This window comes from Pelobates fuscus, chromosome 4 (assembly GCF_036172605.1).
Source record: "Pelobates fuscus isolate aPelFus1 chromosome 4, aPelFus1.pri, whole genome shotgun sequence".
NCBI classification, from domain to species: Eukaryota; Metazoa; Chordata; class Amphibia; order Anura; family Pelobatidae; genus Pelobates; species Pelobates fuscus.
Window position 1 is genome coordinate 371,851,452 of NC_086320.1, and position 26,085 is coordinate 371,877,536.

Consider the following 26,085-nt stretch of genomic DNA (forward strand, 5'->3'; position numbering starts at 1 on the left):
TACTCTGATGTCTGTATTAATATTGAGGGATGTCTAAGTAGTAACGTCAGTGTGTGTCAGCAGGGCCAGCCGTTGGGGTGGGCAAGCTGTGCGGTCACGCAGGGTGCCATGACAACAGAGGCACCCGGCGGCCAACACAGCTCACAAGTTGGGTACACCAGCATATTTAGTTTAAACGATTCGCTGGTGGTCCACTGGTGCGCACCAGCAGTAGGTGCAGTCAGATCATATCCTCTCCCTCGTGGTTCCGGCGCTCAGTTAGTGAGTCAGAGCACAGGCTCAGAGATTCTCAGCCTGTGCTCTGACAACATTGAAAGTCAGAGCCATGAAGGAGCGGGTATGGCAAAGAGCTACTGATTAGCATAACATCAATATCCGTTATAAAACCAGAAAAAGGTGGGCATGGATGGTGAACTGATTTGGTGGCGCAATGGGCCACTTGACTGGTTTTGCCCCCCAGGCCTAAGGCTGCCAGCCCTCCCCTGCACTCCGGTATAGCTTTGACTGTATGGTTAATTTCGAAGTGCCCTTAAAATGGATTTTAGTTGCAAGTTGTTTTGTAACACTGCACAGTTAGTTCATTCAATGACATATGTATGTTAGAATTTCTCTAAATATGTTATTGCATATTAAAACCAAATTGATATTTCAACCAATGTCTAAAAATCAACCCCCTTTTACATGTGTAATCTATAGTTTTTGTATTTTTTTTAATTTGTGTACATATATTTCATTTATAGTGCATAGATATATATAGAATATGTTAGATTTAAAGTGTATACACGCACATGCGCACACACTCACACAATATAGTACATAGTTAGATAGCTGAAAAGAGACTTGCGTCCATCAAGTTCAGCCTTCCTCACACATGTTTTTGCTGTTGATCCAAAAGAAGGCAAAAACCCAGTCTGATGTATATAGTATAGTATATATTCAGCTGTCAGTAACAGGTATGCCAAGTACCGCTCTGCAGGTGGAGTGATCCGAGCTACCTATCCTATGCCTCTCGTCCGTGATGACGCCTTTGAAAAGGAATGTTTCTTGCTATATAATGTTATATTACTTCCTGGTGGATGCAAATTACAATGACCTCTATTGCTGTGTGGGTGTCCCAATCCTCCTACTTAAGGATACATCCTTTATAGAACGCATTATGTTTGCATTCCTAGCATTGCGTATTTACGAGATACAAAGCCCTATAACTTCCACCTACCAATGACATTGTAACCTGCAGTGTCCCTTAAGGTGGGTTTGGCAGCTCCAGCATGTTACCTGGACAAATGCAACAATGGAAGCTTGTTTCTCAGCATTTTTAAATAATCAGAGAAGGATGTTTTTGTTATAGAGGTATTCATGGAGGTGTGACAAGAGGGCAGATCTGCAACAGAGCATTTCAGGTTATTAATCTTCAGTGGCCATTTAAAGTAGTTATTGTCCATGACTTAGTTGGGTGCCCATTTTATTCGTTTCTTTCAAATCCTTTTTGAAAGTTTTTTTTGTGAAGTTTAAAAAACCCAAAATAAAATAGAAAACGTGTGTTCTGTTTCACAAAGCGTGGTCCCTTCACCTTGTGTTCAGATCAAACGGAAGGTAACTTTCATTTCCATGTTATCCACCTATGCTTGGATGGCAGTGATGGGCTGCATTCGAGTGCCAGGAGAGCCCCTATATTGAGTCTGCAGTTTGAAAACCAACAGCATCCTTGCATCCTATGTACTACTGTAAACTGTAGTGGTTATGGTACTCAGAGTGAGCCTTTAAAACTGTTTTTACTGCGGCCAATAAAATCCGAAAAACGTTTTCAAGTTAGAACAGCCAACCCTCTGTTGCTAGTCTGACTGTCGGACCCAGCTGAAACATTGTGTCTGTGAGACATGCTTCCGAATTCTGCATCACGGGGCATGGTGACATAGTGTCACTGAGACAATTGTACAGGAAGTCAAGTGAGACCACTTCCCCACAGAGAACGCAGAAAGAATCGGTGACTGTATGAATCAGTGTGCGCAGAGATTAAAATCCAGGGAGATATCAAATGAGTTAATGGCTAACGTTTTGTTTGTGTTTCTAAAATTGCAGAATGTTTTCCACGCGTTCACAGGATCTGAGACTGCCATAGACATCCTGGCCCATTCTAATCAGCGTGGTGCCTTTAGGATTATTTTAATAAAATCAGTCTTATTAAGCGGTTTTAGAGTGTCCCTAACGTACTTACTGTCACCAGAAATTTATAGCTGAAATGGTTCGTTAACTCCGAATAGTGCATTGCTATAAGACAGGTAATAGCACATTTACCATTATTCCCTTTCAGGACAGGAAACGTATTTACTGCCCTAGAGTCTTATTAACCCCTTAAGGACCAAACTTCTGGAATAAAAGGGAATCATGACATGTCACACATGTCATGTGTCCTTTAGGGGTTAAAGTAGTATGTTGTGTTTGAATGTTGCTGGTATTACATGCAAGTCTTTCGGCTCCTTTTTTTTTTGTCTCTTTGTTACTGTCACTGTGTGTATTTGTGACATTTTTAAATTGGCATAATATTGCCTTTTCCGGGTATTTTTGAATTGGCATAAAACATTTTCCCACCTCATTAACTATTCCTTTTAAGTTATTAGATTGAATATTTAAAGTTACTAACGTATAATGTAGAAAAAAAACTAACAAAAAACTAGGGTGATTTGTTGGTTTACGTCGTACTTGCTGCAAGTTACTGGAAAATATTTTTACAAACAATCTAAAAATGAGGGGTTTTGTTTAGGAAGGGTAGTCGAAAACACGCCTCAAGTTTCAGAACCATCTCTAAATAATCATGTAATTTATTAATTTCATGGAATGATCTCATACCTACAACAGCTTGTTGTAGTGGTTATAGTGTATAGAAGGGCCACTCAGTTATTTACTAAAGTAAGAAGAATTTGAAATTTAAGGCCAAAGTAGTCGACATTGGAAGAAAAGCCGAATTAGAGAATTGTTTCAGTTCACCTATTTCACGGTAAAATTAAATTTGAATGAACATTTTAGAAAATAACCATGTTTGAGTGAAGTAAGTCTATTTTTTTTTTTTTTTTTTTTACCCAAAACTGTTTCAATCAGGTTGACATAAAAAAAAAAAAAAAACAAGCAAGGGCTCAGAAACATTGACAAAATCCAGAAAACTAAACGCAAAGACAGTAGTGGTTATGGTGACTCAAGTGTTCCTTTAAAAATAGCTGGTAACGTGTAGCAGTTACAAATTATTATGAGGTTTGCAAATGTGTTAAACGCACGCATGTTATCATCCTGCTGGTAAAGCACAGGAACACAGACCTATCTATGCATGCGCACTTCACTCTTTGTGGCAAGTAACAGGTAAGTCGAGCCTGACCAGTACAGCTTAGCCTCAGTGTTGGAATGAGATTTTTCTTTTGTTTCCGTAGGATGTATTGTGATTTAGCTGTTATTAACCACTTTCCACCAGCCAAGAGTCTTGTGTTAAATTTTTTGGGGCTAGCGGCCTTCATTAGTTAGGAATGCCAGGGCTGTAAACCATTTGGAAAGTAGACGCTATGTAGAGGCTAGATGCTCCCATAGAGAATAGCTAGTGATTAGTAAGTAGCTATTGCAAATTTTGAGATTTGGCATTCGGTAAAAAGCTGGTACCCTCTGAAAGTAGTGCCAAGCATTTTAGAGAGGCCAGTAAGTAGTGAAAAGAACATAAACAAGCCCGATGAAGTTCCATGTATATTTGTAGGAAGCAGGGCATGTTACAGTGGATGAAGGGATGAGGTAAAATTGGTATTAAAAAAACTCAGTGTTTTAGAATAGAAGAAAAAAGAAGAGAAAAGCCTCTGTCTTCTGTGACTAAACAAAAACATCTTCTAGTGGTTTTGGAGAGTGGCTGAGCGGCAATGTTAGTGAGATAGTATTCTGCAACTAACTGAGGACATATTGGACCTATGGTGATGGACCATGTCTTGGAGTTTTTGTTGTGAGAGATATAGAAGAGAGGTGGGAGCCTCATCGTTTTGGTAGGGCCTTTGAAGGTTGTTGATGTTTGTAGATCTTACATGATTACAATTTAGCCGGTTGTGATCAATAAGAGAAGAAGACAGGTTATCGAATTGAGAGAATGTACAGAGATGGAAAGACACAAGATCAAAAGAATATCAAAATGTCTTGGGGGGGGGGGGGGGGCGGGGGGAAAGAGTCTACTATGTAAGATGATCAGCTGAGATAAAGAGGTTTGGAGTTGACAGAGGTTGAGAGATTGTTGTTGAAGTCAGGGTTTTCTCCACAAGGGAATCTTAAAAATGTTTTGGGGGAAAAATGGTTATTACCAAATGTATCTTAATTCCCCTTTAGAATGTGTAATATTCTCTAGTAGATGGACATGTTTGGTTTTTTTTCTTTGTTTTTTTTTTTTATAGCTTTTTCTAGTGTTTAACATTTTGTTTGCTTCCATAACTTTCCTTTTTTATTATTATTTCCATGAGAGATGTTTTGTGAAAGATTAATAAACCGTTCCTGGAAGTATACAGCCTTGTTTGGCGTTCTTTGCTCTAGAAATCCAGTAATCCGCACACGTCATTCTCTTATCACCAGAGCAGAGGCTGCCTTTAACGTGCATGGTTTCAATAATGCTTGACAGGAACTTTCATTGTGTTCTCTGGAGACGGTGTTTATGTTATGCCATATGCTATATCTTTATTCAAGTACCTGCAGGTTCTATTCCTGCCCTGGAGTATTCAATACTTTATTGCGCAGATAGTTGAAAAACAAGAAAAGTTGGCTCCCATGAGTCCCATAGTAACAAGTGGCCACAGACTAATTATTGTAGGGAGTGAGGCTGGAGGTGTGAATGGGGGGCTTGACTATTCCCTTACATTTTAGGTGACTTTATGACCTACTCCAGGGGTAGGCAACCTTTTAGCAGCACTGTGCCGATATAGGATTGTGAGGTCCCGTAGCGTGCCGGTCCTATTTTTTAAAATTTAGGTGTGTATGCTGCCGTATTCTGCGTGTTATTTTTACTGCAGTTGCTTTGCATCATTGTATTTGTGCGTATATGAGCTATTATATTGTATATGTTCATTAGTAGTTTATGGTATCGTGTATGATACATATGAATGTGGGCTGTGTATGAGGTCTGCTTGTGGAATTGTGTGTGGATGGATATGTCACATTGTGTGTTTGGTAGTGTGTGTGGGCTGTTTGGGGTATTGCATGTGAAAGGCTGCATGTGGGGTTTGTGTGCATGTATGTGGATTGTTAGTGGGTTACGATTGTGCAGGTAGTGTGTGTGGGCTGTTAGTATTATTTGTATAAGGGGAGGGTTATTCTTCATTTCTGTGTTATGAATGTAAATTAGTGATAGTAAAAATGTCTATTTACTGTGTATACCTGTATTCATTATCTACTCAAAATGGCTGCTAGAGCACCCGCTCCCACGGACTAACTACCTCGTATAACAAGATGGAGCCTACATCCGGAGTAAAATCCCGGGATGATGGTGACATCACGCCTCGTAGGATGTGCATTAGATAAGACACTTAACACCTAACCAATTAGAGATGTATTCTCTCTGTTATCTACATTTTTGCATATGATGTATTTTTGCCTTTGTATTTTTGCCGCCCCCTGAGTAAACATTACGAAGTTTTTCATTAACCTGATACCTGTGTCTCAGTGTAATTTACTTCAAAACGTGCACGCATTTATTTTAACAATTTGGAAAGGAGCAGATACGCAGATAAACACTTGGTTTGATCCACAATATCTGTGTATATCTAGCAGTATGGTTGGCTTCCCTGGGTTCCAGTGGGGACCAGGCTGGCCTGGTACAGGTCAAAGACAGGAGCTGCAACAGGAGCTGCAACAGCAGCTGCAGGCTGCTATACTACGTTGTGGATTCCCATTCACAAGTGCTTGGAGGAAGTGATCTGAGATCATTTCCTCTATGTGCTGCAATGTTTAAATTGAGGATTGTCCTTCACCATCTTTTCGTATTAGCAGATATTTGAAGTTTTACTGGGACTCCTGATAGGCCAGAGCCTGTTTGGCTCTAGCAGCCTTGAGTGCCGTGCAAAGACACCTCGAGTGCCGTGCACGGCACTAGTGCCGTAGGTTGCCTACCTCTGACTTACTCATTGCCATCGGTTTATTGACCTCTACTTGTAGAGTTTTGAGATTCAATCTGAAAGTCACAAATGGAGAACTTACAACACTTAGTCATTTTTTGCTAAATTCACAAATTTGCCTCTGGTGTCTCTCCTCCAACACAGACGTCTCAGAGCTTAATAACAAATATTACATTTACCAAACACGCAGATTTACTCAAATGTGAAAATATATATATAAGACATTAAACATCATTAAAGGGTTAAACTGCGTATGCATGTGTTTTAACCTCTATATTGCCAAATCACTGTGTATGTATGTGCATTACAATGCCACGGTAGTTAGCTACCTTTTTGTTTTTTTGTTATTTGATTTTTTTCTGTTGTAGTTGAATTTATAAAGTGTACTAATTCAGGCAGAAAGACTAAACGAGGATATAATATGATACTGAAATAAAAAGCTAACACAAGAACCAAAAAATAGCATTAATTAATTATTTTTTGATAACAATAAATTATGATTGTTCAAAAGGAAATTTCCTCAAAATGAAAAGAGTTAGATGGTGAGTTTGACAAGGTGAGGAGTGAGTGTGGTAGGGTGAGGGGGTGTTAGTGTAGTAGGGTGAAGGGTGTTGGTGTAGTAGGACGACCGCACTACAGATTGTTTTGAGAATGTTTTGGTAAAGAGATATATGTTTTCAGGAGTTTTTGTGGAGAAATAGGTGGCTGACTGCCTGTGAGGGGGGAGCTTGTTCCATTATAAGGGGGCTACGAGTGAGAATTGAGAAGTACCACATGGGTACTGATGGTGATTTTAAGGAATGTGGTAGATTCTGAAGACCCAGGTAACCTTGATAAAGGCAGCCAGTTGGTGCTGAAACGTTGGGGAGTTTGGTGACTCGTGTTTCTGTCTTGTGGCTTGTAAGGAATTTTTCTTGGTTATTTACCATTATCTTATTATATTTGCCCTTGCTTCTGTCATTGTGTTTATTTATTTTTCTTGTATATCTTTTTGGTACTTTTTGTACATAATACATTTATAGTTTTTGCGATTTATATAGTGTGCATTCTATATTCTATAGATTCTGAAGACCCACCACTGCGGTTCCACAATAGGATTGTCACTCCAAGCTTGACCTAATCCATATATGTCACGGTGTCTCTGACTATATCTTGATATAGAGTTCATGTGTGATTATTTGAGGGCACTATATGTAAATCTAGTTTGGCGAGCCCCTTCCTCCTGCACTGTAGGAGTACTTATAGCAATGGTTGTGACATCAGCAATGTCATGGGCTTTGTAACTTCCTAGAATTGATTGTAGCCAGATAAATACATTTTAATTAAAATAGATATATTTTATTTTTCTTTGAATTTTCATATTCTCTTTAAATCTACATAGAACTTTGTACTAATAAGATAATTTGGATACAGATCGTGTGAATGCTGAACTGAAGAATAATTACTTTGTAAACTTTGTAAACACATTGCAAGTTACGTTGTAATCACAGCTTTAGGAAAATGTATCTATTGATTAATGAACAATTGCATCCAATGAAATTGAAATTTATGCATGAATCCAGTTATCAGTACAGAAAGGCGAATGTTGGGATTATGTACAGGATATATTGAAAGAGCTAGTAAATATGTGTAAATATAATAATTTGAGTAATATATTACTTAGCACAGAAGTGAGTTACAGACATGAAAGACATGAAAGTCTTCACACACATACAATTAGAAAGGAGCTCCTCCTGCCAATTCAAATGGCTGAATTTATGTCCCAGAATGAGAAGACCCACTCTTGTGGAATAAGGGCTTGCACAAACATATTCCGTATAACCAAAGGTAAACATATAATCCTATAGACTGTAACCTTGTTTGAGCAGGGTCCTCTTCAACCTATTGTTCCTGTAAGTTTTCTTGTAATTGTCCTATTTATAGTTACATCCCCCTCTCATAATATTGTAAAGCGCTACGGAATATGTTGGCGCTATATAAATGGCAATAATAATAATAATAATAACCCCGGGAGATTCTAGCTAAGTAATGGTTACCATTAGGAAACATCAGCTCTCTAACGCCATCTAAGGACTTGTGTGCACTTACTGTTTATGACGTGGGTCCCACATGAATACCTTTTCCTATAGCTAGCTGGAGTAGGTGCTAATGTCACTAATCCGAAATATGAATGTATCTTTCAGATGCTGAAGAAGCTCTTAATTTGATCATGAAAGATCTGGCTGCGTTGGGCAGATGTGGCGGTTTGCTGGACACCAGTCGTAAGAAGAATAACAAACAGGTAATTAACTTTATTCTTTTGTTGTAGGGCGTAGATCAGGAGAGCTGACAGAAGTTCCTGCTTAGCTTAGCCCGTGCTTAGGAACTTCTAGCTTTTCAGTGGTAGTAGTGTAGGCGGGGAGCGGCGCCTGACGGAGCCGCTAAAGAAGTCAAACCGTTCAAAAATTATTTGACTGTTTACATTGTGGGGGGCTAGGGCACTTGTGGCACCATAACCACTACAGCAAGCTGTTTTGCTTATGGTGCTTGCAACGCTGCTTTAACAGATTTCTGTTGCTAACGCAATCAAGTTAAAAATCACTAACAACTCATAACTGGGCTTAACTTTTTGTCCTTCTAGTTAATCGCACAATCTCAAGATAAGTATGTCAGGGTTACAATGTTAATTGGCAAATAAAATGGTGCATTTGCAGCCTTTTGAATGACATCATGATAAGGATGATAATATATGACGTGTGGGAATAACATATTTAGTGCTAAATTGACGTGGAATCTGTGTGTTCCTTTAAGTGTATTCCAAGCATACATTTTGGGTGTAGTGTAAATGTGTATTTGTTGTGTTGGTATCCTCTCTGTTTTTTAGTGTAACATGCTTATTTGTACTTGTCCTAGTCGATCAAACAGAAATCATTTTCAAATATTGTGAGATCTATGCCGTGTTTGTTTTGGCCACGCGCTTTGTTAAGTTTGCTATGTTTTGGGGTATATTGATCACTTTTTTTTGTAAAGTATTGTCAATGGTTTGCAATCGCGTAAGCTTCACTGCATGACATAATATAGGACCCGCTTTTCCCCTCACCAATAATGCCAGAAGTTTTTTTTAATGAAAAACATTGTAATGGTTTGATATGATCGCATGGATATCTTTAACGACTCGTCAGCAGCCATTACTGTGGAGATAATTATCAAACAATAGATTGTGTCAGATCACTCAAACATGGTTTGACAAAAGCCAGAGCAGCTGTACCCAAAGACTCCCTGCAGCATAACCACTACAATAATCTGTACAATAAGTTGTACAATATTCTGCAGTGATGTTGGTGTTTTTAGACTGTCCCTTTAATTTCCAAGACACAGCAAGTGGAAAGTTAGAAATCCACACAAACAAAAAGCACATCTCTCATTACATCTTTACTAGCATGAAGAAAGTCTTTGTGGTTTATTTCTGGGTTCTGTACATGTTTACACCAGTAAATATAGTGCCTGGAATGTCCCTGATATACTTTCAATCGTTCTCTTAAAAAAAACCAAAAAAAAACTACTAACAGAGATAGCAAACACCGGAAAGATGTCGTTTTTGTCTGGGGAGTAGAAGGAAAGTTTCTTTGTTTTGATTAAACGAAGAGCCGAGCTGACCCCTGACCCCTAACATTAACAAACATTTGCGTCTAGCAAGGTTTGGCGAATGCTGGGGACCTCAACAGGAAAAGGAAGGTCATCGGCGAACAGAACTGTGTAACGAGGGATGCGCAGTGTGCGTTCCAGTGCGTTCGTTGCCAGTGAGGGCAGCAGGGCCTGGGGATGGAAGCAGCTCCAAGGATAATGGAAAAATTACAGTATTTAACACTTTGAATGCTTCAAGGATTAACATTTCTCATTTATAATGATATCAAAGTATTTAGTCTGGAAGGCTGTATTTAGATTTTAGCAAGTACATCCAATATTATCATTGGCCAACTTATCAATGCTCATTTTATTGATCCCAGAATATTAATATTTAAGGATAGAAAAACAAGTAGCAAGAGAAGTGAGAACGGAAAACAGCTCAATTAGCCTGCCCTTCGGTGGGTCCCCGCTCAGATCTCAAGCTGGTTTTAGCTCATCTTGTGCCATTACAGAGGGAACATATGTGAAGAATATCAGACTGGTCCCACCCATATGGGCAGTCCAGATGCGAAATGCCAGCAAGTTCCCTCTGCACGAGAGATTTAAAAAAAAAAAAAAAAATATTTAAGGTAATTAACTTTTGCAATGCCATATACATCGTGCATGCACGCTAACGGGACTGCTAGAGAAAATTGCATATGGCTCGTTGACGGGGCATGCGTGTGTGCCCAAGGCATCATGGGATGACAGTTGCCGCCAAGTGAAAGTGACGCAGAGGTATGTTTTTTTCCTTACCTCGGTTGTGTTAGCCACCCCAGCAAACACTTTTTAATCTGGCCTGTTAGCTGAGGATCATAGGAGTTATAGTCCAAGAGATGGAGAGTTTGCTGGCTATAGCCAAGACCCTATAGTGAACCTAATTTCTTTCATATCTCCTATTCTTGGGGCAGCCATTTTCATTTACATTGTCGTTCCACCCCATTAATGGATTGCACCACATTTTTTGTTGTAAGCTGAATATTGTCTTTTCGTTTCAAAAAAAGGTGTAAAAACGAGGAAAGTGCTGCAGAGTATATTGGCACTTTATAAACAATAATAAATATAGCAATAATAAGAGAGATAAGATCGGAATGGTGAATACGTTTACAGGATTGGCAACATCGGAATAATGCAAAGCTGGTGTTTTTTCTCCTTTTTCCTAAAAAAAAAATTCTTGCATGTAATAAACTGATAATTAAACTCTCCAAAGTGAGTATAGTGCAAAATAAATCCTGAAAGTGAAGTAGTATTCTGCTCACCAGTTAGTTTTATTTGTAATTGAAAACTGCAAACACCATATCCATTCAGCCAACGAGCATAGTTCTGCTTATTATCCCACCCAGTATAACTAACTGTAACCTAACCTACACAGTGCATCTAACGTGTGTGGGAGCCTAGAGTGTCCCTTTAATAATATAAACCCACCCAGTATAACTAACTGTAACCTAACCTACACAGTGCATCTAACGTGTGTGGGAGCCTAGAGTGTCCCTTTAATAATATAAACCCACCCAGTTTAACTAACTGTAACCTAACCTACACAGTGCATCTAACGTGTGTGGGAGCCTAGAGTGTCCCTTTAATAATATAAACCCACCCAGTATAACTAACTGTAACCTAAGCTACACAGTGCACCTAACGTGTGTGGGAGCCTGGAGTGTCCCTTTAATAATATAAACCCACCCAGTATAGCTAACTGTAACATTACCTACACAGTGCATCTAACGTGTGTGGGAGCCTGGAGTGTCCCTTTAATAATATAAACCCACCCAGTATAGCTAACTGTAACATTACCTACACAGTGCATCTAACGTGTGTGGGAGCCTGGAGTGTCCCTTTAATAATATAAACCCACCCAGTATAACTAACTGTAACCTAACCTACACAGTACATCTAACGTGTGTGGGAGCCTAGAGTGTCCCTTTAATAATATAAACCCACCCAGTATAACTAACTGTAACCTAACCTACACAGTGCATCTAACGTGTGTGGGCACCCAGAGTGTCCCTTTAATAATATAAACCCACCCTGTATAACTAACTGTAACCTAACCTACACAGTGCATCTAACGTGTGTGGGAGCCTGGAGTGTTCCTTTAATAATATAAACCCACGCAGTATAACCACCTGTAACCTAACCTACACAGTGCACCTAACGTGTGTGGAAGCCTGGAGTGTCCCTTTTATAATATAAACCCACCCAATATAACTAACTGTAACCTAACCTACACAGTGCACCGAATGTGTGTGGGAGCCTGGAGTGTCCCTTTAATAATATAAACCCACCCAGTATAACTGTAACCTAACCTACACAGCGCACCTAATGTGTGGGAGCCTGGAGTGTCCCTTTAATAATATAAACCCACCCAGTATAGCTAACTGTAACATTACCTACACAGTGCATCTAACGTGTGTGGGAGCCTGGAGTGTCCCTTTAATAATATAAACCCACCCAGTATAGCTAACTGTAACATTACCTACACAGTGCATCTAACGTGTGTGGGAGCCTGGAGTGTCCCTTTAATAATATAAACCCACCCAGTATAACCACCTGTAACCTAACCTACACAGTGCACCTAACGTGTGTGGAAGCCTGGAGTGTCCCTTTTATAATATAAACCCACCCAATATAACTAACTGTAACCTAACCTACACAGTGCACCGAATGTGTGTGGGAGCCTGGAGTGTCCCTTTAATAATATAAACCCACCCAGTATAACTGTAACCTAACCTACACAGCGCACCTAATGTGTGGGAGCCTGGAGTGTCCCTTTAATAATATAAACCCACCCAGTATAGCTAACTGTAACATTACCTACACAGTGCAGCATCTAACGTGTGTGGGAGCCTGGAGTGTCCCTTTAATAATATAAACCCACCCAGTATAACTAACTGTAACCTAACCTACACAGTGCATCTAACGTGTGTGGGAGCCTAGAGTGTCCCTTTAATAATATAAACCCACCCAGTATAACTAACTGTAACCTAACCTACACAGTGCATCTAACGTGTGTGGGAGCCTGGAGTATCCCTTTAATAATATAAACCCACCCAGTATAACCACCTGTAACCTAACCTACACAGTGCACCTAACGTGTGTGGAAGCCTGGAGTGTCCCTTTTATAATATAAACCCACCCAATATAACTAACTGTAACCTAACCTACACAGTGCACCGAATGTGTGTGGGAGCCTGGAGTGTCCCTTTAATAATATAAACCCACCCAGTATAACTGTAACCTAACCTACACAGCACACCTAATGTGTGGGAGCCTGGAGTGTCCCTTTAATAATATAAACCCACCCAGTATAGCTAACTGTAACATTACCTACACAGTGCAGCATCTAACGTGTGTGGGAGCCTGGAGTATCCCTCTAATAATATAAACCCACCCAGTATAACTAACTGTAACCTAACCTACACAGTGCATCTAACGTGTGTGGGCACCCAGAGTGTCCCTTTAATAATATAAACCCACCCTGTATAACTAACTGTAACCTAACCTACACAGTGCATCTAACGTGTGTGGGAGCCTGGAGTGTTCCTTTAATAATATAAACCCACCCAGTATAACTAACTGTAACCTAACCTACACAGTGCACCTAACGTGTGTGGAAGCCTGGAGTGTCCCTTTTATAATATAAACCCACCCAATATAACTAACTGTAACCTAACCTACACAGTGCACCGAATGTGTGTGGGAGCCTGGAGTGTCCCTTTAATAATATAAACCCACCCAGTATAACTGTAACCTAACCTACACAGCACACCTAATGTGTGGGAGCCTGGAGTGTCCCTTTAATAATATAAACCCACCCAGTATAGCTAACTGTAACCTAACCTACACAGTGCACCTAACGTGTGTGGGAGCCTGGAGTGTCCCTTTAATAATATAAACCCACCAAGTATAGCTAACTGTAACATTACCTACACAGTGCATCTAACGTGTGTGGGAGCCTGGAGTGTCCCTTTAATAATATAAACCCACCCAGTATAGCTAACTGTAACATTACCTACACAGTGCATCTAACGTGTGTGGGAGCCTGGAGTGTCCCTTTAATAATATAAACCCACCCTGTATAACTAACTGTAACCTAACCTACACAGTGCATCTAACGTGTGTGGGAGCCTGGAGTGTTCCTTTAATAATATACACCCACCCAGTATAACCAACTGTAACCTAACCTACACAGTGCATCTAACGTGTGTGGAAGCCTGGAGTGTCCCTTTAATAATATAAACACACCCAGTATAACTAACTGTAACCTAACCTACACAGTGCACCGAACGTGTGTGGGAGCCTGGAGTGTCCCTTTAATAATATAAACCCACCCTGTATAACTAACTGTAACCTAACCTACACAGTGCATCTAACGTGTGTGGGAGCCTGGAGTGTCCCTTTAATAATATAAACCCACCCAGTATAGCCAACTGTAACATTACCTACACAGTGCATCTAACGTGTGTGGGAGCCTGGAGTGTCCCTTTAATAATATAAACCCACCCAGTATAACTAACTGTAACCTAACCTACACAGTGCATCTAACGTGTGTGGGAGCCTAGAGTGTCCCTTTAATAATATAAACCCACCCAGTATAACTAACTGTAACCTAAGCTACACAGTGCACCTAACGTGTGTGGGAGCCTGGAGTATCCCTCTAATAATATAAACCCACCCAGTATAACTAACTGTAACCTAACCTACACAGTGCATCTAACGTGTGTGGGCACCCAGAGTGTCCCTTTAATAATATAAACCCACCCTGTATAACTAACTGTAACCTAACCTACACAGTGCATCTAACGTGTGTGGGAGCCTGGAGTGTTCCTTTAATAATATAAACCCACCCAGTATAACCAACTGTAACCTAACCTACACAGTGCATCTAACGTGTGTGGAAGCCTGGAGTGTCCCTTTAATAATATAAACCCACCCAGTATAACTAACTGTAACCTAACCTACACAGTGCACCGAACGTGTGTGGGAGCCTGGAGTGTCCCTTTAATAATATAAACCCACCCAGTATAACTGTAACCTAACCTACACAGCACACCTAATGTGTGGGAGCCTGGAGTGTCCCTTTAATAATATAAACCCACCCAGTATAGCTAACTGTAACCTAACCTACACAGCGCACCTAATGTGTGGGAGCCTGGAGTGTCCCTTTAATAATATAAACCCACCCAGTATAACTAACTGTAACCTCAAGAAGGAATTTTTTGTCCTAGCTTGTTGCAAAATTGTGCTTCAAACTGGGGTTTTTCTTTTTTTTTTTTTTGCCTTGTGGATCAACAGCAAAAAACAGGTGTGAGGAAGGCTGAACTTGATGGACGCAAGTCTCTTTTCAGCTATCTAACTATGTAACTACTATGTAACTATGTAACCTAACCTACACAGTGCACCTAACGTGTGTGGGAGCCTGGAGTGTCCCTTTAATAATATAAGCCCACCCAGTATAACTAACTGTAACCTAACCTACACAGTGCATCTAACGTGTGTGGGAGCCTGGAGTGCCCCTTTAATAATATAAACCCACCCAGTATAACTAACTGTAACCTAACCTACACAGTGCATCTAACGTGTGTGGGAGCCTGGAGTGTCCCTTTAATAATATAAACCCACCCAGTATAACTGTAACCTAACCTACACAGTGCACCTAACTTGTGTGGGAGCCTGGAGTGTCCCTTTAATAATAAAAACCCACCCAGTATAACTAACTGTAACCTAACCTACACAGTGCATCTAATGTGTGGGAGCCTGGAGTGTCCCTTTAATAATATAAACCCACCCAGTATAGCTAACTGTAACATTACCTACACAGTGCATCTAACATGTGTGGGAGCCTGGAGTGTCCCTTTAATAATATAGGCCCCCAGTATAGCTAACTGTAACATTACCTACACAGTGCATCTAACGTGTGTGGGAGCCTGGAGTGTCCCTTTAATAATATAAACCCACCCAGTATAACTAACTGTAACCTAACCTACACAGTGCACCTAACGTGTGTGGGAGCCTGGAGTGTCCCTTTAATAATATAAACCCACCCAGTCTAGCTAACTGTAAGATTACCTACACAGTGCACCTAACGTGTGTGGGAGCCCGGAGTGTCCGTTTAATAATATAAACCCACCCAGTATAGCCAACTGTAACATTACCTACACAGTGCACCTAACGTGTGTGGGAGCCCGGAGTGTCCCTTTAATAATATAAACCCACCCAGTATAACTGTAACCTAACCTACACAGTGCATTTAACGTGTGTGGGAGCCTGGAGTGTCCCTTTAATAATATAAACCCACCCGGTATAACTAACTGTAACCTAACCTACACAGTGCATCTAACTTGTGTGAGAGCCTGGAGTGTCCCTTTAATAATATAAACCCACCCAGTATAACTGTAACCTAACCTACACAGTGCATTTAACGTGTGTGGGAGCCTGGAGTGTCCCTTTAATAATATAAACCCACCCAGTATAACTAACTTTAACCTAACCTACACAGTGCACCTAACGTGTGTGGGAGCCCGGAGTGTCCGTTTAATAATATAAACCCACCCAGTATAGCTAACTGTAACCTAACCTACACAGTGCACCTAACGTGTGTGGGAGCCTGGAGTGTCCCTTTAATAATATAAACCCACCCAGTATAACTAACTGTAACCTAACCTACATAGTGCATCTAACGTGTGTGGGAGCCTGGAGTGTCCCTTTAATAATATAAACCCACCCAGTATAACTAACTGTAACCTAAGCTACACAGTGCATCTAACGTGTGTGGGAGCCTGGAGTGTCCCTTTAATAATATAAACCCACCCAGTATAACTAACTGTAACCTAACCTACACAGTGCACCTAACGTGTGTGGGAGCCCGGAGTGTCCCTTTAATAATATAAACCCACCCAGTATAACTAACTGTAACCTAACCTACACAGTGCATCTAACGTGTGTGGGAGCCTGGAGTGTCCCTTTAATAATATAAACCCACCCAGTATAGCCAACTGTAACATTACCTACACAGTGCACCTAACGTGTGTTGGAGCCCGGAGTGTCCCTTTAATAATATAAACCCACCCAGTATAACTGTAACCTAACCTACACAGTGCATTTAACGTGTGTGGGAGCCTGGAGTGTCCCTTTAATAATATAAACCCACCCGGTATAACTAACTGTAACCTAACCTACACAGTGCATCTAACTTGTGTGAGAGCCTGTAGTGTCCCTTTAATAATATAAACCCACCCAGTATAACTAACTGTAACCTAACCTACACAGTGCATGTAACGTGTGTGGGAGCCTGGAGTGTCCCTTTAATAATATAAACCCACCCAGTATAACTAACTGTAACCTAACCTACACAGTGCACCTAACGTGTGTGGGAGCCTAGAGTGTCCCTTTAATAATATAAACCCACCCAGTATAACTAACTGTAACCTAAGCTACACAGTGCATCTAACGTGTGTGGGAGCCTGGAGTGTCCCTTTAATAATATAAACCCACCCAGTATAACTAACTGTAACCTAACCTACACAGTGCACCTAACGTGTGTGGGAGCCCGGAGTGTCCCTTTAATAATATAAACCCACCCAGTATAACTAACTGTAACCTAACCTACACAGTGCATCTAACGTGTGTGGGAGCCTGGAGTGTCCCTTTAATAATATAAACCCACCCAGTATAGCCAACTGTAACATTACCTACACAGTGCACCTAACGTGTGTTGGAGCCCGGAGTGTCCCTTTAATAATATAAACCCACCCAGTATAACTGTAACCTAACCTACACAGTGCATTTAACGTGTGTGGGAGCCTGGAGTGTCCCTTTAATAATATAAACCCACCCGGTATAACTAACTGTAACCTAACCTACACAGTGCATCTAACTTGTGTGAGAGCCTGTAGTGTCCCTTTAATAATATAAACCCACCCAGTATAACTAACTGTAACCTAACCTACACAGTGCATGTAACGTGTGTGGGAGCCTGGAGTGTCCCTTTAATAATATAAACCCACCCAGTATAACTAACTGTAACCTAACCTACACAGTGCACCTAACGTGTGTGGGAGCCTGGAGTGTCCCTTTAATAATATAAACCTATCCAGTATAACTAACTGTAACCTAACCTACACAGTGCATCTAACTTGTGTGGGAGCCTGGAGTGTCCCTTTAATAATATAAACCCACCCAGTATAACTGTAACCTAACCTACACAGTGCACCTAACGTGTGTGGGAGCCTGGAGTGTCCCTTTAATAATATAAACCCACCCAGTATAACTGTAACCTAACCTACACAGTGCACCTAACGTGTGTGGGAGCCTGGAGTGTCCCTTTAATAATATAAACCCACCCAGTATAACTGTAACCTAACCTACACAGTGCACCTAACGTGTGTGGGAGCCTGGAGTGTCCCTTTAATAATATAAACCCACCCAGTATAACTAACTGTAACCTAACCTACACAGTGCACCTAACGTGTGTGGGAGCCTGGAGTGTCCCTTTAATAATATAAACCCACCCAGTATAACTGTAACCTAACCTACACAGTGCACCTAGTAAGATGCTAAGATATGTCTATCATGTGGTCAAATGTTCCTGTGAGTTTAATATTATATTGTAGATTTTCAGTGATCTGAAATGTTTCTTTATAACCAGATAACTCCTTCAGCTTTCCCAGGGTATAGTAGACAATCAGGGGTACAATGTATATTGTTAGCGACACAGGATGTTCGGAGATTTTTAAAAAGCAGACATGACAAATTGCTTCTTACAGGCTGGTGACGAAAGATATTGCCTCAATATAGTTACTGAACTCGCTGATTGCGGTTTGTGAAGCTAAATTTATAAATATTGTTTGGATCAGTAAAGATTTAAAAATAAACGTGTAATAGTGGTATCTAAGGTTTGGAGGAAGTTGTACAGAAACAAACTTCGTGAGAGTATTTGTGTGTATGTGTGCTTGTTTATAAATATATAATATACCCAAACACGCACACATACACAATATTTTTATAACCGTGATTAATTTCGTGCAAACTATTGTTTATCCAAATCAACAATGAATAAAAGCTATTTTTACCCAATATTGCTATACTTATATTCTAAACCTCAGATTAACAATTCCCAGATTTTACTAGTAACATGACGTAAAGTCATGATTTTATTAAAGACACGGAGGCGAGTATTATGCATAACTCTTTCTTTATTTCCTCAGCAGCAAAGATAGAGGAATATAAATATTGTCAAAAATGAAAGAAAAACTGTATAGGCATAACGGGTAGCCGATCACATGGTAGAGGAAGTGGCTATATAAGTCCTGTGTCTCCCACAATCCCCCTCTTTCTTGCGAAAACCGAAGACCAGGTAAGAAGAACGATGTCCTACTTGATCAGCACAGGAAACAGGAACAATGCGACAACATCAAGCTAAAAAAGACAGAAAAATATGGTAATTTCCAGACTCAAAACTGTAGACTTACCAAACAACATTGTAAGGAGTCACAAACAATAAACTGGATTCTGAAATACAAAAGATAAATAATTAGTAAACATAATAAGATGTACCAAACCATCCAATCATATAAATAAGCACATATAATCAATACATACCTAATTGAACAGCAAAAACCCGTAGAGTCTCAGGCATCTCGTATCCCCATTCCACCCGGGAGGGCGGGAGGGAATAATACTCGCCTCCGTGTCTTTAATAAAATCATGACTTTACGTCATGTTACTAGTAAAATCTGGGAATTTTATTAAAGACACGGAGGCTCATATTATGCAAGTTCAAAGCTGTGCAACTACTCGAGATGCTATGTGTTCAATAGGTCTGAAATAGAAGTCTCTAAAAGTCGATTCTCTGGACCAATCTGCCGCCCGCATAATATCCTCCAGACGACACCCGACTGAGGAGGCTTTAGAAGCCATCGCTCCTCGTACAGAATGGGGCGTAAACACAGAGGTGTCTATACCCGCAGAGGATAACAGTTCACGTATCCAACGTGCCAGGGTAGGTGTAGAAACCGGTCGATGAGGCGACTTGAAAGATATGAACAAATCGTGTAGATCGGCAGAGCGAAGGGAACTCGTGACATCCAGGTAAACTCTGAGGCAATCCACCGGACAGAGCGCCGGACAGCCAGAAAACCTGGGATACGAAAAAGACTTGGATGCAGATTTAGTCCTCCTGGATATATCAAAAGTAACACCCTCTGGGGTGAATGCAACGGCGTCCCAATCCATGGCCCTGACGTCAGAGACCCTCTTGCAAGAGATCAAACAGAGTAACATCACCAACTTGGATGACAGTCGTTTCAAAGTCAGCTCCTGATTAGGGTACCATGAGGAGAGGAACTGCAACATCACGTTAACGTCCCAAAAGGCAGAGAAGTGAGGCCGAGGAGGACGAGCAAGGCGGATACCCTTGAGAAGACGACATACAAAAGGATGTCTGCCGACAGGGGAACCATCCAAACCCCTGTGTCCGGCCGAGATAGCCGAGCGGGAGAGGTTAATCGTGCGGTACGCCTTGCCTGAGTCAAACAGGGACGTGAGGAATTCCAGGATCAGAGGTAGAGGGGCAGATACGGGATCCACTGCCCGTTCCATGCACCAACCAGACCACGATCTCCATGAAGTTCGATAGGCAGTTCGTGTGCCTGGGGCCCAGGCGTTATCGAGGAGTAGGAGAGTTGTCTGCGGAACGTCTGGGACAATCCAAGGTCCCCTGAAAGGAACCACGCTATCAGGGGTAGCTGGTGTTGTAATACTAGCCCGTGTGGGTTCCCATCCGGGTCTAGAAGGAGGTCCTGGAAGATTGGAATCAACCGAGGGTAATCGATCGACAACTCCATCAAGCGGGGAAACCATGGTCGAGATCTCCAAAGCGGGGTGATTAGCGCTACACGACAGTCGTGGCGAACCAGTTTCGAGATCGTGCGCGCTATCATGTTGAATGGAGGAAATGCGTATAGCAGACCCCGCGGCCATTCTTGAAGGAAGGCGTCGGTCGCCACCTCTGCCGGATCCGGCCTCCAACTGAAGAACTTCGGCAATTGAGTGTTCAGTCGAGATGCGAACAGATCCATCTGGAACTTTCCCCACAACATGTCCAGGCTCTGGAACACCGAAGTGTGTAGACGCCAATCTCCAGAGTCTCTTAAGTGTCTGGAATTCCAATCCGCTCCCGAATTGTCTAGGCCCGGAATGTGTTCCGCTGTTACCGAAACGTTGTTGAAGAGGCAGAATTGCCAGAAATCTTTCGCCAGAATTGCCAACATCTTGGACTTCGTACCCCCCAGGTGGTTTATGTAGCGGACCGCTGATACGTTGTCCATCTTGAGGAGAACGCAGCAATTCGCCCGTCCTGGGGTAAGGCTGCGGATCGCGAAAGCCCCAGCCAGGAGTTCCAGGCAGTTGATGTGCAACGATTTCTCCACGTCGGACCATCTGCCTCCTGTGGAAACGTCGCCACAACGAGCACCCCAGCCGTGCAAGCTGGCATCGGATTCGATCACTACGTCCGGGATGGAGCCGAAGATGGCTCTCCCATTCCACGCCTCCATGTGTGCTAACCACCACACCAACTCGTCTCTGGACTCTGCGTCCAAGCGTATCCGAGACTCGTAGGAGTGACCTGACCGAAGGTGTGACCCTTTGAGTCGTTGAAGGGCCCGGTAGTGTAGCGGGCCCGGGAAGATCGCCTGAATAGAGGCCGCGAGAAGGCCAATTATTCTCGCCAACTGTCTGATGGACAAGTCTGCGACACGCAGAGCTCTTCGAATCTCCTTCTGGATGGCCTTCACCTTGGAACTCGGTAGAAACAGGAACTGTTGGACGGAGTCCACCCTGAACCCCAGGAACTCTATGGACTGGGCGGGATCCAGGACCGATTTGTCCCAGTTGATCAGAAAACCCAACTTCTGTAGCAGGGCGATAGTCCATTCCAGGTGTAGAAGGAGATCCTCCTTCGATTGGGACAAAATCAGAATGTCGTCCAGGTAAACAATGAGGCGAACCCCTCGGGTACGGAGGAACGCCACCACAGGCTTCATAAGCTTGGTGAAGCACCAGGGAGCTGAATAAAGGAGAGCAAAGGGTTGAGTAACCCACAGAAAGCGATACACACAGACCGTCTAGCGTTCCCAGGGGACCCGGCAAAGCAAAGGTGACCGCACGGCAGCACAGGGGAAGGATCGAGGTCCGCCCAAGATGGCCGCCGCACGTGAGGGAAGGCGCACGCGACCGGGCACCCGGCGGGGGAAGGGGCTCGTGCACCCGACCCGCCGAGCCCGCCCGCGAGCGGGGAAGAATGCGTGCGCAGCCGCGGCCGAAAACAGAGCGGTCGCGGCAAAAGCACAGAGCCGGGAGCCGTGCGGAAGCACGAGGAGGAGGGAAGGGCAGGCTACAGGAATCCCCGGGTAGGGAGAAGAGCACCAAGGGGTCCCAGGGGGAACGCTAGCGGTAACAGGTAAAAACTGTACAAGCCATAAATCAGTATACAACGAAAAATCAATACAAGTAAACGATTATCAAAACTGAGTCAGAGAGAAGCAAAACACTTATCTGTCTGAGTAAGCAGCAAAGAAAGAGGGGGATTGTGGGAGACACAGGACTTATATAGCCACTTCCTCTACCATGTGATCGGCTACCCGTTATGCCTATACAGTTTTTCTTTCATTTTTGACAATATTTATATTCCTCTATCTTTGCTGCTGAGGAAATAAAGAAAGAGTTATGCATAATATGAGCCTCCGTGTCTTTAATAAAATTACAGGTTTTAAAAAATACAAGGAATGATTCTCAAAGATTTTATCCTGCAATATTTCCTTAATGGGCTACTCCAGTCATCATAAGCACTATACTTCCCAAGTGTTCCTATTTAGGAGTGACAGTCCCGGTGGAGGCTCATTCATAGGGGCACTTGGGGTAGAGCTCCACCAGTTTTTCTATGTGGAGAAATGAATGATTTGCACTAGTTTAGAAACAAGGAGAGGAGAGGGTGGTACTCTCAATAATTCTGTAATAGGATTATGTTCTGCAGCCCCCCTCCCCACCCGCCAACATACCTCACTAGTAACTTTTTTGAGCGTTTACTTGAGAGCACCTAGGCATGCCACAACATGGGGCAGGAATGAAATCTGCCCTGTGTCAGCAGGGTGTGCACATGCCTAGTGTCCTTTAAAAAGGAATTGCAATTAAATTGCCATTTTGGCAACAGAGCCAGCTGCCCATGAGTGGAGGCATGGTCTCTCTATGCAGGGGCCGTCATTGGCTGATATTACCAAGGAATGGGGTGACAATGCCCGCAGTAGAGAGAAGCAAGAATCTATCTTGGAGCGACACAAGGAGAGAACATAGCAGTAGCAGATCCTCTCCACGACCACATGTAAATGTATAATATTACCTTTATCTCTCCCCAAATAGCCCCAGTGCTGGCCTGAGGTCTGATAAAGCAATGGAATTTGATCAGATATATAATTAACAAATTATAATTATTGTATATGTAAAGCCACGGGTCACAAGTGGAGTGGGACATTTCTGACACAGAGCACTGTGCCGGCTGTCACTAATAGTTTTTATAACTCCTAAAACACAATCCCACCATCTTCTTCAAAGTGCTCACTCACTGTAAAGCTGAGCCCTGAGACCTTCATGCTGCGGCTGATTGAAAAGTTGTGAAGTGTCAAACTGTAGGACTGGGGCTGTGACTCTGAAGATTGATCTGATTCTGATTTAAATCTATTTTTTTTATTCTTTATTTTTTCGTGCACGTAATAACAACAGGCGTACAGAGCCACATCAGCGTCTGCAAGCATTTTTCATAGCATTTTACAGTGTAGCAGGTTAATACAGCACGGTTTTAAGTTTAAGAACAATAACAAAAAATTATCATACTGTTGATCATTGATAGGTTGGAATAAACATGTCGAACTAGACAGATTTATGGTTTACCTCGTCATTTACGAGTGATATAAAACATGCTTGAAATTATACTCCACACCTTATTGCGAGCAGGGCCGCCATCAGGGCATGACAACCGCAACGGTTGTCATGGGCCCGGCGGTCCTGGGGGGCCCGGACTGCTCAGGTCGTCCGGGCCCCACATTCAGTGGGAACATACCGGGTCGCAGGGGGCCCTGCGACCCCGGTATGTTCCCACTGGGCCAGCCTCTTCTCCTGGGGGGCCCTGCAGCCGGTCACCTCAGGGCCCCCCAGAGGCTGGCCCTGCTGACACCCGGCGGGTGCGGCACCGGCGGGCACGCGAGGGAGCACTCTCCTCTGAGTGCTTCCTCTTCAGCTCCCTCGCGCACCGTACTGATGCCGGAGCCGGAAGATGACGTCATCTTCCGGCTCCGGCATCAGTACGCGGCGCGCGAGGGAGCTGAAGAGGAAGCACTCAGAGGAGAGTGCTCCCTCGCACGCCCGCCGGGTCACCGGGTGTCAGGAAATTTGAGTGGGTGGGGTGGCGGGTGGCGGGGGGTGGCGGTGGGGGGGGGGGGGGGGATTTGAGTGGGTGGGGGTGGCGGGGGGGAATTTGAATGAGTGGGGGGGGAGAGGGAAGGTAGGAAATTTGAGGGAGGAAATATGAATGAGTGGGGGGGGGAGGGAAGAAATATGAATGAGTGGGGGGGAGAGGGAGGGAAGGGAGGAAATTTGAGGGAGTGGGGGGGAGAGGAAGGAAATTTGAGGGAGGGGAGGGAGAGGTAGGAATTTGAGGGGGGAGAGGAAGGGAGGAAATTTGAGGGAGGGGGGAGAGGAATGGAGGAAATTTGAGGAAGGGAGGAAATTTGAGGGAGGGGGAGAGGAAGGGAGGAAATTTGAGGGAGGGGGAGAGGAAGGGAGGAAATTTGAGGGAGGGGGAGAGGAAGGGAGGAAATTTGAGGGAGGGGGGAGAGGAAGGGAGGAAATTTGAGGGAGGGGGAGAGGAAGGGAGGAAATTTGAGGGAGGGGGAGAGGAAGGGAGGAAATTTGAGGGAGGGGGAGAGGAAGGGAGGACATTTGAGGGAGGGGGAGAGGAAGGGAGGAAATTTGAGGGGGGAGGAAGGAAATTTGAGGGAGGGGGGAGAGGAAGGACATTTGAGGGAGGGGGAGAGGAAGGAAATTTGAGGGAGGGGGGAGAGGAAGGAAATTTGAGGGGGGAGGGAGGAAGGAAATTGGAGGGGGGAGGGAGGAAGGAAATTGGAGGGGGAGAAGGAAGGAAATTGGAGGGGGAGAAGGAAGGAAATTGGAGGGGGGAGAAGGAAGGAAATTGGAGGGGGAGAAGGCAATGAGAGGGAGGGGGAGAAGGCAATGAGAGGGAGGGGGAGAAGAAGGCAATGAGAGGGAGGGGGAGAAGAAGGCAATGAGAGGGAGGGGAGAAGAAGGAAATGAGGGGGAGAAGTCAGGAAATTTGAGTGGGTGGCGGGGGGGGGGATTTGAGTGGGTGGGGGTGGCGGGGGGGAATTTGAATGAGTGGGGGGGAGAGGGAAGGCAGGAAATTTGAGGGAGGAAATATGAATGAGTGGGGGGGAGGGAGGAAATATGAATGAGTGGGGGGGAGAGGGAGGGAAGGGAGGAAATTTGAGGGAGTGGGGGGGAGAGGAAGGAAATTTGAGGGAGGGGGGAGAGGAAGGAAATTTGAGGGGGGAGGGAGGAAGGAAATTGGAGGGGGGAGGGAGGAAGGAAATTGGAGGGGGAGAAGGAAGGAAATTGGAGGGGGAGAAGGAAGGAAATTGGAGGGGGGAGAAGGAAGGAAATTGGAGGGGGAGAAGGCAATGAGAGGGAGGGGGAGAAGGCAATGAGAGGGAGGGGGAGAAGGCAATGAGAGGGAGGGGGAGAAGAAGGCAATGAGAGGGAGGGGGAGAAGAAGGCAATGAGAGGGAGGGGAGAAGAAGGAAATGAGGGGGAGAAGTCAGGAAATTTGAGTGGGTGGCGGGGGGGGGATTTGAGTGGGTGGGGGTGGCGGGGGGGAATTTGAATGAGTGGGGGGGAGAGGGAAGGCAGGAAATTTGAGGGAGGAAATATGAATGAGTGGGGGGGAGGGAGGAAATATGAATGAGTGGGGGGAGAGGGAGGGAAGGGAGGAAATTTGAGGGAGTGGGGGGGAGAGGAAGGAAATTTGAGGGAGGGGAGGGAGAGGTAGGAATTTGAGGGGGAGAGGAAGGGAGGAAATTTGAGGGAGGGGGGAGAGGAATGGAGGAAATTTGAGGAAGGGAGGAAATTTGAGGGAGGGGGAGAGGAAGGGAGGAAATTTGAGGGAGGGCGGAGAGGAAGGGAGGAAATTTGAGGGAGGGGGAGAGGAAGGGAGGAAATTTGAGGGAGGGGGAGAGGAAGGGAGGAAATTTGAGGG

The 26,085-nt window shown here is 43.6% G+C and overlaps 1 protein-coding gene across 3 annotated transcripts in view; it reads left to right on the forward strand.

Annotated features, from left to right (window-relative positions):
• LOC134609190 (mitogen-activated protein kinase kinase kinase 3-like) overlaps nt 1–26,085 on the forward strand; it is a 123,608-nt gene that overhangs the window by 45,435 nt on the left and 52,088 nt on the right. For all 3 annotated transcript variants that reach the window (XM_063452725.1, XM_063452726.1, XM_063452727.1), the window contains exon 3: nt 8,303–8,400. In XM_063452725.1, the coding sequence (XP_063308795.1) occupies nt 8,303–8,400 (98 nt within the window). The remainder of the gene's footprint in view (nt 1–8,302; nt 8,401–26,085) is intronic.